Genomic DNA, 14,851 nt, shown 5'->3' with positions numbered 1-14,851 from the left:
TTGGTGTGATCACACCTGGCTGAGAGCACGTGGCATTTCACAGGGGGTAATAATTAGGTAGCTACTGATATTTTTTGACCTGTGTCAATGCCCTGTAGCATTTAAAGGGTTGAGGATTTACTCCTTGGCCAGCAGCTCTTCAGATTTTAGAACCTCGGCTTGTGTGATTGTTTTATACTCTCGGCCGCATGTGACATTTCAAAGCAATCAATATTTAGATGTGCCGTGTAATTTTGCTTCTTGATTGAGAAACTAGTGACATTAAAATATACTTTTAGTTCCTCAGGACAAAGGGAAACAAATCTGTCTTATCTGTCTGTTCTTAACCTACTGACACATTCAAAATGAGCTGAGGCAGTTTCCCTTGGCTCACACAAGTTGGCACATGCTGTATAAAAACAACACATCTTGGTGTCTTCTATTCAGATCAGTTAAGAGTTATTCATGGTGAAGCATATCTGCGACACACTCACTGGGCCTCATGCAGGAACTCAATCGAGGAACAGATTTGTTCTAACAGTGACAAATACAAGTGATTTAAGAGAAGTTGTCCCATTCACCAATTTTCTTGTAGTTAGACAGTTCCAGGCCAGTGGAACCACCAATTTTACACATCTAAGTCTGTTTACAAGTCTTTGGGAGTACTACTGCATGCGTGGAAAAAAATGTGTACAAAGCCTTTTGTGGCTCCAGAGGGAGCTGCGTGGAATCTGAGAAAAGGCCTCAAATTATTTTAATTTCAAAACACTTTATTTATTCCCAATGGGCAATTACAGAGACCCATAGATTAGTACAAGTTAAATAAAACATCTAATACAACATCTTTCATAATAAACATATGTAATTAAGTTAAAAAAGTTTAAAATGTTCTAATCTACGAGCCGACCAGTCACCGCATGAGCTGTGACCCTGACGTACCACTTACAGAAAGTGTACAGAAGTTAAGGCTGAAGAGTACAAGTTTGAAAATGAACAATTTACATATCTCATTTAGTGAACTGGTAAATAATAAAACACTCTTTTAAACTTCTGGAGTTACATTCTGTAACTTCTAATTTTACTCCCATTAGAACCATAACTTGAATTGCTTTATTTGAGCTTTTGCTTTAAAGGTTTTTTGGGGCCGCTAATCCCAATCCAGTGCTACATGTTGTAATTATATTTGTTTTAAGTTCAACTTCAACTCTTGGGGGATGTTTTTTGTCAATTAAACTTGCTTACAGTTTAGGGTCATCAATTATGCTTCAACAGTTTTCCCCTAGTTTATACGAGTATAGTTCTGGCCATGCAACTATGTTTGCACTTGAGTCTGGCAGCTTCAGTGAACTGACAAAAGCATTTTAGGATCTTGGCACGTTTAAACCTGCTGTTGAATGCTGCTAAGTCAATGGTGCCAGTATTTAGAGAGATCCATTTTCAGACAGTAGTCCGAGCTGTGAGCTGGTGTGCTGTGGTATGAACTGATATGTGCCTGAAGGGATTTATTATACATATTTTCCATAACCTCATGCATGTCGGGCCCTGTCCAGCGTGCCTCTGTGCTCACATGCTTACCAAGCAGAATTTGATGGACGGCATGATGGCCAAGTTAAACTTAAACAAGCAAGCGGGAGAAAATAGATTTAGGTCATGATTTTGCAAAGCAATCCACGCAGCAGCAATTCAGCAAACACCTCAACTTTGACTGAGGTCCTCACTGGGTTTAGACTAGTAAGATGGAGCAGGCTGTTGAGTCAACATCTATTCAGCGTCTAAATATTTGCTTGCAGAAAAAAACCTGCGTGTCATTCTGAATGGTTATTAAACGCTGCCTCGTGACTTTCTGAACAATATAAAGTCTTCCTGCAGAGATTGAGGAAGCAACTCTCTGACAGAGATGTTCTGACTTGTACTCACATAATCACAGTGAGAGCTCTCAAGTCTCGTCTCCCCTGCCTGTCTGCCAGTCTTGTGCCGGGCTTAGGCCTGTGTTAGTTAGTGGAATGCAGGTTGGCGCTGGGCTGGAGAGGTCTTAAGGCTTTGTCCGCACATCACCACAGCTGATTGCTCCTGTGGATGGTTGGGATTCTCAGCTAAGACAGGGATTACTGACCCATGTCGGCTTCCCACCTTTACAGCAGCCACTTCGATGTTCTCCCAGTCTGAACTTAGACGCCCCAGAGAATTGAAAAGATGGGAGTGTGAATGTGAGTGCTTTAGTCTGCTTGTGTCTAAAACCTTGAAAAGATAACTTATAACAATATATCTCTGAACAACAACAGAAAGTGTCATGCATGCATGAGGACGCACACAAACACGGGAATGAAGTTGACCAAAAAGTGTTATCAGTCATCCTAGTATGCTGATGAATACACATATATTGTTTCCATGTATGTGACAGAAATATTTGAATAATCACCTTAGAATCAGACTGCTGATGTTCTGAAAAAACTTTTACTATCACAGGCCATCTGGCATAGCGTCACTCAGTTTTGCACTGGTTATGTATCACACCATTTTACGTAAATTCACTTTTTTCATGAGACTAAATTATGAGAACTTGCATGTTATACAACAAAATTTTAATTGTCTGTCTGTCAAAGAATAGTTCAAAAGTTATTTACGTAAACTTATTTGCTTTATAACTCACAAGGTGTTAATTAGTGAGCCTTTAAGATACTGGAAAGCAGACTTTTGTCGGACAGAGCAAGGCCAGCTGTTTCCCCTTTTCCAGTCTTTACTCTTTTCATAATTGATTAAGGACTTTAAGCATTACTCAACTCCTTGTAATTTTAGCTGTTGCTTTTTATGATATCTGCATTGTCATTTTGTATTTTTGCAACTTTGACATAACTATCTTGGCCAGGACGCTCTTGGAAGAGAAACTACATAAAAGCTACACTAAATGGCTGTTCGCTGTAGCTTCAGATTTAATGTACAGATATAAGTATCAGTCTTTCCAACTAACTCTTGGTAAGAAAGCAAATCATTTTTTAATTTTAATATTGTTTCATGTCAAATATTTACCTAAATGCCAAAAATTCAACTGTTGTATCTTTTTGTACTGCTGGTCAGAGAAAACTAGAAATTAAAATTGCCCACCTTCACTGGACTTTTTGAAATTATTTTAAGTGAAAGGACACTTGTTAAAAGAAGAGACACTAAACCATTTGTGGGGTCTATATTTAGTCATGCAAATGGAACACAAAACCTTATTGAATCACGGATTTAAAAAAAGTCCCCCTGTTACATAGTCCAACAAATCAATAGCTGACATTCCAGGGTACAGTACACAATCAAGCCATCTCATTCCGCTATGAAACAGGCTGAAGTTTTCATTGTGTCAGGGTAGTTATTAGCCCCAGAGACAGACAGAGCCAGCCAAGAGAGGAGTTAGGGCTGTCCGTCAGCCGCCAATGTCTCCACACAACAGCCCAAACCCAAACTGACAGGCACACACCATACTGACAGCACACTAACAACACACTATTGTTCCCTCGCAAATGGCCAGGACACACCTTTCAGTGCCCACAGAGAGAGAGAGCGGCTGAAAGAGGACGCACAGAGACAGCCATACACTGTGGGCCTCAGTCGAACCAGCAGACAGGAGCAACATACATGCAAAGTACAGTATAAATTAGGGTTGGTCCATATGGATAAAATCCCGCAAGATGGCAGGTGGTCCATTCTGAGTTCACCAAGATGACAAGATGACAGGAGGTGGACTCTGTGTTTTACATCGATGATGCTTGGTGCTCAAACGCAGTCAAGATGGACTCCCAAAGTTTATTGTGAAGATGAAACTTTCATATTATCATCTGGTTGCTGTTGTTTACATTCACTCCAGATGCTTTCAGAATTCAGAAAATGCACTGCGGAATGTTCGGGGTGTATACGTATATGTATATATGTATAAACAACTGTATTGTTTTATTTTATATGTTACCCTATTTTAATATAGTGAATATACTGTGAAGCTGATATGCTGCGTATCGTGACATAGGAAATCCTTTGAGAAGCTGATTACAGGCAAAATATCCAGATGCTGTCTGTGTTTGGGGAAATTAAATTCCTGACAAATTCAGCATTGGTGTAAAAATCCTATGAATACTATATTGCCATAAAGAAGTCCTGCTCAATGTTATGCAACACTGCCTGCAATGGCTTAATGCACCCAGAGATAGTATAGAGTGAATTAACACTAATTCCACTTATGTACAAATGGCCACTGCTTTAATCACAGGGTTGGTGGTTTGATCCCCGGACCCTATCCTGTCCACATATTGAAGTGTCCTTGAGGAAGACACTAAACCCCAATTCTCCCGATCCCAGCAATAAAACCTTAAAATAGTTAAAAATTATGGGTGGGTCTTTTTAAACATGGAAAAGAAAGTGAAAGGGCTATATTAATGCACTCCATTACCATTCCCGTTTACCATGTACAGTCGCTTTTTATTTTATCAACTGATTCTGATCCCAGTCTATCATGTTCATCATTTGCTGTGCGCTCTAGACTACATATTTAATCATGGCAGGTGTAAGCAGGAAGTGTGAGTTGGCTGTGGGCTCCTGCATTTTTTAGCCTGCATTTGTTTACATTTTGTAAATGAACACCATTAAAAAGTTTGCAGAATTAGATATTAGCAGTTCTTGGTCTGTCGCTTCACAATTTGAAAACCTCTACTCTAGACCAAAAAGGTGTATGCCTGCCTGATTTTGCTGGCATGTTCAGATTTTGTTGCATGCAGTTTGTGCTTCTACTATGATTAAGTAGGCTACCTAGTTAAATGGTTTCCTTTTTTGTCTGATTTAATCATATTTATTGTCATTTTATGATCGGGAGTCTGCACAGGGTGTTTAATTTTGAAATATGACCAGATTCTCTATGCTGGTCTGTGTTGATGCGGCCACGTCTGGTGGACTCACGAGCATTGACTCGAATGGCTGCCATCATGTGACGCAGGCGGATTCAGTGGACTTTGCGAGTTAGACGTTGACTTGTACCCCACTCCACTTGATTTGTAGTCCACTAAGCACAAATCAACGCAACATTCAGTCAGATTTGGACAACACCCCACTATCAAGACATAAACAAATCAAATCTAGGTAGGAGATTAAGCATGTGTGAGTGAAATTGTTGTGCTGCTGCCATAACAACTGTGTTGATTAAAACTGGGGGAGAAGGGGTTAAGCTAGAAGGACACTGGAACAATGTAGTGTGAGAGCAAGTCTGTCAATTCTTATTCAAAATATAAACTAATGTTCAAACATAGTCAAAAATGTTTACATGACCAATTACTCGCCCTGTTGGCCAGTAAATACTATACAATAGTTTTAGATTTGTTTCCAGTGAGATATTAGTGACTTTGCTGTTGACAATTCTGTTGCTGCTCTAGAAACAACATTTTAGTTAATAAAACATTTTCAATTATTTTTTCAAATAATATATGCCATTATTTAGTAATAAATAGGACTGATAAGAGGATCAATAAAGAACTCAACCAATAATGATTACCAATACAAGTGTGTCAATAAAATTCTAATGATCCCACTCATGAGAAAATGGTCGGCCCATCTCCGTGTCCTGGTTTTACAATCAAGCCCAATTGAATTTGTAATTGAATAGCCCTGCAATACACGATACACGGCTCCTGAAAACGATAATATATACAGCTATTCTGCGATAATTGATATATCGCTAGACAATCCTAAACAATATCTGTCTAATTATGAATACAAAATGCCCACAAAAATGTTTTCTCTATCTGCTGAAAATCATCACAAAACAGCACAATTCTGCTGATCCTACAGCAACTATGTAAAATTAATATAATAAACATATATATTATAAAAGGCATATAAAAATGCTAATTCACTTAATTTACTGTTTTTTTGCTGAAAATACAAATTGCTGTGTATCACGTAAGTCTAATATCTACATCACATTAAACTGATAACTGTTCAGTGACACAGCATTGTGCTGCCCTTTCTCCACCTAGTAATAGCTGTATTTTTAGGCCACTGGGAATTCTGGGTTTGAGTTTTGAGCCTTTGGGGTTGCTAGTCAGTGAGGAGTGCTGAAGCAGCAGAGTAGCAGATCAAGCCAGTGAAGTTAGCAGCTCTTTTTTATTTCACACAGAGCTCAGGAAACATCTGTACTTTAAGTATTTGCACAGTATGTCACTCTTATATTATCGTGTTGGCAATGCTAAAGTCCGTTAGCAAGTTAATGGAGATTATATCTTAGCATTGAGCTAATCGTCAAAGCACTATTTTTATTTTATTTTATGTATCGCTATGATGGTCTGGAATATCGATACAGTATCATGAAAAAATATGTTACGATATTTTGCTGTATCAATGTTTTGGCACACACCTAGTCACTGAGAGTGAATGTTAACATCTATTCTACAACATAGTGAGCTACATTGTTTTCACATGAATTCAAACAAATGTTGTGTTAGCTCTAGTTCATTCAAACCTAGCCCTGACCTGTGAGGGGTTGGGTGTGTTTTTTGAATAATTTAAGGTAGGGCTACTCAATTATGGCAAAAATCAAAATCACAAATATTTTGCTCATAATGGTCGTAATTGAGAGCACGATTATTAACACGATTACTGAAACATCATGTGTTCATTAAAACTTTAAAACTGAATGCTTCATTTTTAAAATGATTTTGTATTATCCAAAAATCCCAAATAGCCCATAATATTATTAACTTTAAACAGCATCTAGAGCAGCCCAGTATTTCCCCAGGTTGACTGCTTTGAGTTGTTGATGGGCTGCAGTGGAGGCTACGTGTGTGTGTGTGTGTGTGTGTACACAAGGAGTGGAGCAGGGCAGGTGACAGGTGAACTACTCGAGTTGACGACAACTCGTTACGTTAGATACGTGTTGTTCTGCCGGGAGATGCGGTAAACCAACAGTGAGAAAACTATAAATCCTATAATACGTTAGAAGACGTGGACACCACAGATATTTTACAAGCAAAGCAAGCCTCAACACACACCTGGCTATGAGTAGTGTAAGTTTAAGGGGCATCTAGTGGTGAGGGTTGCGAATTGCAACCAGTGGTCACGGTGGATTCACATGCTCCTCGGATGGTGCAATTTCCAGAGTTGTGAAGTCGTTCTTCTGACTTCAGTGTGCGTTCATGGGCTCTTAAGTCAGAACGTGGAATCAACATGGACACTACTACAAAGATGTGTAGGATTAGCGTTATCAGATCATATAAACAACACGCTGACATCTAGTTCACTCTGCATGCACAGCATGTAACAAATGAGTTTGCAAAATATGTATATGTAATACTACTACTATCTTACTATCTTAATTCTTGCACACTTAACTTTTAAAGGCTTTATTGTGAGCATATGAAACAGTCGCTTCATAATCAGTTTGAAGAGGGAAAATAGAAATTCTCCCAATGGGGGATCGAACTCACAACCTTCAAGATAAGAGTCCTGCGCTTTCCTGACTGAGCTAAACAAACAGTGTAACATTTAACTAAATTTTTTATGTCTTTTGTTCTCACCCACCATCTGATGGATAAAAAAATTGCTGCGACGCAAAACCTATTTGCTGACAACTGGTGTACATTACTTCTTCTTCTTCGAACATACGTTTTCAGTGTAGTTATGAGCATCTACACTGCCAGAATTCTACAAGAAGAACAACAAGAACAACAAGAACGTAGTGACGAAACGTGCTCTGTGGCGCTGGTTGTCCGTTTTCAGCTACTGTAGAAACATGGCGGCTGTAGTGAACAACGGTGTGGATTTGTGCATTTTTCATTGAATAAATTTGGAGCTACCCTAAATTCCTTTCTCCTCCCCAGAGAAGAAGGGGAGGGGTCAAAGTTGCTTTCTCTAAGTGCTATCCCGACCATAAAACTGGCACCTTTTTGATTCCGAAGCTGATAACGCGGGGCCTGACTGTTAAACTGAAAAAGAGACACACACCAGCCATTGGCATCTCCCTGAACAGCCTCTTTGTTTTATTACCACATCAAAAAGGAAAACCCCTGTCTCACCTAAGTGTGACATGGTCCAGACACTGAACTTTGGATGACAGAGGACTGCAGTCTCCAAATACTCAAAGCATTTAATTAAGTTAATTAAATCTTTAGTTGCCTGAATACGTTTGCCTCTATTTGAGTAGTTATGTTGTCTATTGTTGCTATCTGTTGTTGATATTAGTGCTGAAAAGAAGTTACTTGTCCAATGTTTTTATTTTCAGCAAGACACTCCTTCATCTAATGTAATCAATGCTTGTTCATAATACTTTCTTACAAAATTCCTTTAGAAATGATGACAAAGAAATGTTTTACGATACTCTTAATCGCCAGCTTGAATTTAAGGATGAAAAAACAAATTCTCCCAGTTCCTAAGGAGAGACGATCTTTGATTTAATCCAAGCTTTCCTCATGTAACCTGAGCTCCCCCAAGTGGACGAAATAAGTATTACATGCCCTCATCGGAAATGCTGTTAAATGTATAAATATCCTGACCACTAATGTGACAATTGTTTCCTGTTACCAAATGCCTAGAACGGTACAACCATTTGATTATAATACGTGCAAATAGATTTCTTTTAGACATTAAGTTTAGAAAGGCAGTCCCTTGGGAAACCTGAGACGCCCCCTGGGGAACCACGCCCCAGGCAACAAAAGAGCGACACGCGACCTGCTCTTCTCTCTCTTCTGTTCGCTGTTGGCTCTCGTCCACTCTACTCTGCTCTCTGGACGCTTCGGCCAGGCAACGCCCTCAGTCGACCAGCGAAACAAACAGGCCTTTGTTCGCTTGAAGCTACACACGTGAAGTGCCGCGACATCGATCTGCCTTCAGTTTGTTTTATTTTCTTTATTTCTTTTGTTTAAAGTTATAAGTCCGTTAAGTTACACTGGACTAATTCAGGAACGACCAAGTTCCATTTTAAGCCTTTTTCGTCGAGCCAACTTCACCGAGGTCAGACCAAGACACGTGGTCTCGCCAGCTACAACAAAAGAAACCTGCAAACAGCCGAATTGCCAGACGGAGTTGACGTTTCAATCAGACACGGAAAACCCTGGAGAATCCCTAGCAAAAAGCCAGGATCGGCAGCTAGCGTGGGACCCGTGCAACAGGCCGAAAGCAGGCTGTCGACAAGCAGTAAGACTTAACACACGTCCTGTGATCAGATGTCCATTTAACTCCTAAATTATAGCATTAGTTTACTTTTATTAGTTCTTCTATGCCGTATGAGTCAAATGCTTCCCACAATCGAACCTCCAGGCTCATTGTTCAGCAAATGTTTATGTTCCCTGTATCCAACCATCTTTTTATCACCTTAGTTAGAGAATAAATTCACTGTAATATAATCAAGAGCTGTGTGTGTTGCCTATTTATAGTTCCTGCCAAGAGAATTGACCCTTTAGATATGAGACTGACTGACTGATTTAAGATAATTGAGCGATTATTAACTAACTGATCACTAGTAATAATTGTATAATTATTCAAAACTACCTAGAGGTCCGGAGACTCTAGGATTATAACAACTCCGGTGGTGCCCTTAACGAGGAAATTTTGATTTTATGAATAAAAATTCATAATTCGGTATCAATTCTTATACATTTATTAAAATGCATAACTAATAAATTTAGGTCTACTACACGGCGCAACATGGCGATGTCCACGTAAGGGGGGAACCGCAGTTATGTGGATAGAAATGACTCATTCTTAGGTAATAAAAACATAACGGTTCATTATTATACAATTACACACCACTGAAAACATAGTTATGGATCTTATATTGCATTTCTGTCAATAGATCCTCAGAAATATTACACACACTGGACCTTTAAGCTAATAATGGTGACCTGCCAGTTATAGCCTAACCCTGAGTTGAAGCAAACATGCCACAGCAGGGCTGAGGGAGTTTGGGCTTTTAGCGGAGGGCGCCGCTGTGAAGTAATGAGTGCGCAGGATTTATTACTCAAGACAAAACGAGTGTGCTTACAAAACGAAACTGTGATTAAAATTCGATCAATTGCACAGCCCTGATTGGGGGAGATGTGTTGAAGCCAAAGAGAGCGAAGTTTCTCTTTAAAGTAATACCTACATACCATGTTATAAATGGTATAGCAAAATACACACACACACACATACAGTACACATACAGTGTGCAGGTATGCTCAAGCCCATCTCTCAGCTGTGTCCTGTCATGCACTGTCCCCTGTCTGTGCTATGTGTAAATTTTTCTACACACACGCACGCACACACACACACACACACACACACACACACACACACACACACGCACACACAGACTTGCGCTGAGGCAACAGCCTTTCCTCTCGTGGTGCTATCCAGTGGATGGCTTGAAAAAATATCTGATCCCCTAAAGGCACCGTTCACTCAAAAGAAGTCTGTTGTTTTCCAAAGGAATCTGATTTCAAGCAGAATCCAGCACCACACAGTGTCAACATGCATCTGGTTTAATGAAGAGGATAATGAGAATATGAAGACGCCCTGCGTCTGTAAAAGCTTTGCCCGATGTGGAAATGAGAATTTCACTGTATTGCACATTCATCAGCTGCCATTTTGACAGAGTAAAATGTGTGTGTGTGTGTGTGTGTGTGTGTGTGCACATGTCATTTCAGATTCTTATTGCCTCAGCCTGTCATTAACCTCTCAGTATGTTGTAATAGCCCCTGGCATATGGCAGTGGGCCCTGAGCACAGTCATGATAATACTGTATCTACACTCTGTATGCACTGGTGAAGGGTGAGCTCTGAGTATGATTGCAGTTCTAGGATTTTATTGTCTTTTTTCTTTTTTTTGATGCATCCCATATTTTGCCACTAGCAATTTAGTTTTAGGTTTAGTCCAATATGAGGGTTAAACAAATGAAAAGACATGGAAATAGTGCTGTTTCATCAAAAATGGAGCGACAGAGAACCCGCAGAGGCTCCATCTGATGTCAGCCTTACCTTCTGTCTAATCTCTCCTTCCATCTTGATGGGTGAGCCAAACTCTGCAACCTGACGGACGCCCTCACTGGCGTAACCTCCATACTCCCACAACACGTAGCCTCTGGAGTGAGACGCACCAATCAGAGCCGACCAGTGGTTGGCTCGTCCTGGAAGACAGGAGCAGGAGAGAAGTTTAGGTTTAAGGGTTTTAAATTCTGATTCAGATAAGGACAAGGATATTTTGTCTTTTTCAGCTGGCCCGTCTGCATTATTCTTTCTATTATAGTTTGCCATGGTTGGCACATCTCTGTAACAGATTATACACAGAATACACTGATTTGTTTCAGTTTATTCATTCAGCAATGCATTGTGTTCTTGATAGCCCATTTTACGCTACTACTAATCGGTAGTGAGTGATGTATCTGTAAATTTGGCGCCATATTCAGCTGAAACAGGAGCAGCAGTAGCGGTTCCTAGCTAGTGGCAGTTACGTTGTGGTTGGTGCAGAGCTATTTTTTGGCTGGTAGGAGTATCTTAATGGAGTCTTGTCATTTCAGTGAGGTTGCCAGGCAACCAATGGGGACTAGAAGAAGTCTCTGCATCTGGCCAAGAAATAGTCCCGTACACAACCCCCTGTTAAACCATAACGTGTTGTTTTTACATTGTGGTTTTTGTACACATTAAAGAAAGAAGATACAAGTGTTTATGAGCCAGCCTTGGATTGACCCGGGCTTGCTGTTTCCAAGAAAGCCAATAAGCATATTTGTTTCAGTAAGTTGACTTGGAATAACCTGCGCTGCTACCCTGGATATACACACACTTATGGGTATTTATGAGTTTTCATGCCTATTCTCTACTTACATGGTGAATGTGCATAGTGTACATGCAGTAGAGCCTGCCCGTGGTTTGAACTCACTTGGATAGTCTTTTGGATGTACTTTCTCCGACCAGTTGCCATAGAAGGTGAGTCTGTACTTGGCTGTTCCGCAGGCACAGCACTCCATGGCAGGAACTTCTGTGGCTTCACCGAACACAGGCTCTACAGGGAGACAGGACGTGAACATGATAACACACAAATTGTGTACAGATTTAAGGTTAAACAAGATGCACAAGCCTAATAAATGATGAGGTGAAGGGGGCACCCCGGTACCTCTGCTGCATGTCATCCCCTTGCTGTCCCCTGCCTCTCCTGCCTCACTCAACCGTGACTATCTAATAAAGCAGAAAATACCCCAAAGATGATCAGATGATGGACTACAATTTGGAACCAGTGAGAATGTCTCAAAATTACATCACTGGAATAAACCAGTATTTAAATGACACATTACCCTTGACGCAGACTCATAAATATTAAAATATTGGCCTCAACCAATGTTTTGCAAAGATAGGTCAAGGTGGAGGACTTGAATATTTATGAGTAACCAAATTATTCGAAAGAAATTCTCACTTGACATCTAAGTTATAGCAGGACGAGTAAGCAAATTGAAAACAGTGTGGCTTGATTGGCTTGCATAATAGCCTGGAAAATTAGATTCTGGTGAGGAGAGGAAGATTTTATGAAAGTAAAATTCCCACTGAGATTAAGTTTTAAAAAACCATTTGTGTGGGCTCTGGTTTTTAGTCCCATGGTCTCTCTGTCTCACAAGACTTTAGTGTATATTTAGGGAGCAGACAGCTTTCCAAATCTGGTGTGGCATTTTTCTCTGCGGTGAAATTACAGGTAACACAAAAGCTGTGCTGCCGCTCTGTGTGCGAAATACAAAGGAATATTTAAATCCCACACAGACTCCCAGGAGATCTGTGATTCGTTGTCCTCACAGCTTTCTCCACTGCCTCTGTGGGCATCATATTTTTTTAAACACAGTATGAAAGGCTGGGAGCTGTTCTGCTCCGAAAGGGGGTGGGGGACAACGACAGATAGAACAGAGGATAATGGCACCATGATGAGCGGTCAAGAATGAAAAGATGAGCAGACGACGAAGGAGAGGAGGAGATGATGGGCAGCTGTCGTTACCTTTCTCACACAGTCGAATGGTGAGAGAGCCTGCATCCTGGAAATAAATGATTTTCTTCTGGACAATACTGGCCCTGGGGAGACAGAGAGAGAGGTAGTGAGAAAGGGAAAGGAAGAGAAAAATTGAGAAATTATTGGAGAAAATAAAAGGAAGACAAGAAGAGAGGTTGTATAGTAAGAGGGGTGCAAATGCATTACATGGATTATACTGTGGTGTTTTGTTCAATATCTGATCCATGTAATCGTCAGCGAGAAGGGAAGGTAATGGGTTCCCAGATATTTCATAGTATACACAGAGTACACATCTTTTTTACAGAACCAGCGCTGTATTCTCCGGACCTCATGACACAATCACACCGCTGCAATATGAAATGTAACAAAGCAATCATGGCCACGGACATGAAGAAGAGAGAGCTGGAATTACAGTCGGAAGCAGGAATATATAGATCCTTACACAGGCTGCGAACAGAGCTGAATTCTAACTTACTAGCTTTCTACTTTCTGGCTGAAAATAAAACTGTCCCAATGAAAATAGGTTGTTTTACCAATACCAGTTACATTTCTTTTCAGTACAAATGAAATGCTTTTCTCATATTGCGCAGATGGAGCTGTAAAGCTTTGTGTGATGCCATTCCTATGGAAATTCTGAGGAGACAAAGACGATTAAAAAAACTGTCAGAGGAAGAATGAGGTCTGGTGGCCTAGCAACACAACGTTTGCAATAGTTTTAAATTCCATCGCAATACAGGTGAAATTAAAATACTTCCTTTCACTGCTGTTTTGTCATAAAGAGTTGGATGAACATAGCAATTTACATAAAGTGTCAAAAAAATATATATAGAAAGCAAGCAATTTCTAGGAGTTTTGATAGTAATTTGGGTGTTAATTTTTTGTACACCAGCTTAAACTTTTTCATTTTGGGACCCAAAATTGAAAATTAATGTGCCCCAGGGACCCTTGCATCATTTCAACATTAGCTGGGAAATATTCATTATTACACTCAAACTTATAGAACTACAATAAATCATTGTCACAAACCTTCTTTTACATTTTTGAACTCGGTTTGCTATCAAACCAACTACAAGAGTCAAAAAACACACTCTGGCTCCGCTGGGGAAAACAACTGTCTCGCTGTCAAGTTTTCTTTTTTATGGAAGAACAGCCGTTCCTTTCTCTCGTAAGGTGGGTGCTTCGTATGCAGGTGTTGAGTTTTTAATTATTCCGACACACCATACCAAATACAGTACTGTGCAAATGTTTTGGGCAGGGGTAGAAACATGCTGCAAAGTAGTATTTCAAAAAATAAACACGTTAATAGATTATATTTATCAATTAACAAAATCCAAAGTGAGTGAACAGAAGAAAATAAAATCAATGTGTGGTGTGACCTAGGTACACTAGGCAGCGTCAGTTGCTTCTCTCTCTTCATGTACAGTGGGTACGGAAAGTATTCAGACCCCTTTAAATTTTTCACTCTTTGTTTCATTGCAGCCATTTTCCAAAAATCAAAAAAGTTCATTTTATTTCTCAGTAATGTACACTCAGCACCCCATCTTGACAGAAAAAAACAGAAATGTAGAAATTTTTGCAAATTTATTAAAAAAGAAAAACTGAAATATCACATGGTCATAAGTATTCAGACCCTTTGCTCAGTATTTAGTAGAAGCACCCTTTTGATCTAATACAGCCATGAGTCGTTTTGGGAAAGATGCAACAAGTTTTTCACATCTGGATTTGGGTATCCTCTGCCATTCCTCCTTGCAGATCCTCTCCAGTTCTGTCAGGTTGGATGGTAAACGTTGGTGGACAGCCATTTTCAGGTCTCTCCAGAGATGCTCAATTGGGTTTAAGTCAGGGCTCTGGCTGGGCCATTCAAGAACAGCCACGGAGTTGTTGTGAAGCCACT

At 40.0% G+C, this 14,851-nt stretch overlaps 1 protein-coding gene across 3 annotated transcripts in view; it reads right to left on the bottom strand.

Annotated features, from left to right (window-relative positions):
- The window catches only part of LOC123961286 (spondin-1-like), a 110,907-nt gene that overhangs the window by 52,332 nt on the left and 43,724 nt on the right, over positions 1 to 14,851 (bottom strand). For all 3 annotated transcript variants that reach the window (XM_046036543.1, XM_046036544.1, XM_046036545.1), the window contains exons 4-6: positions 12,946 to 13,019; positions 11,848 to 11,970; positions 10,950 to 11,098 (exon numbers count right to left, since the gene is read on the bottom strand). In XM_046036543.1, the coding sequence (XP_045892499.1) occupies positions 10,950 to 11,098; positions 11,848 to 11,970; positions 12,946 to 13,019 (346 nt within the window). The remainder of the gene's footprint in view (positions 1 to 10,949; positions 11,099 to 11,847; positions 11,971 to 12,945; positions 13,020 to 14,851) is intronic.

This window comes from Micropterus dolomieu, linkage group LG22 (genome assembly GCF_021292245.1).
Source record: "Micropterus dolomieu isolate WLL.071019.BEF.003 ecotype Adirondacks linkage group LG22, ASM2129224v1, whole genome shotgun sequence".
Classification (NCBI taxonomy): Eukaryota; Metazoa; Chordata; class Actinopteri; order Centrarchiformes; family Centrarchidae; genus Micropterus; species Micropterus dolomieu.
The sequence above is the reverse complement of the archived record's forward strand: the minus strand, read 5'-3'. Positions and strand labels throughout refer to the sequence as shown.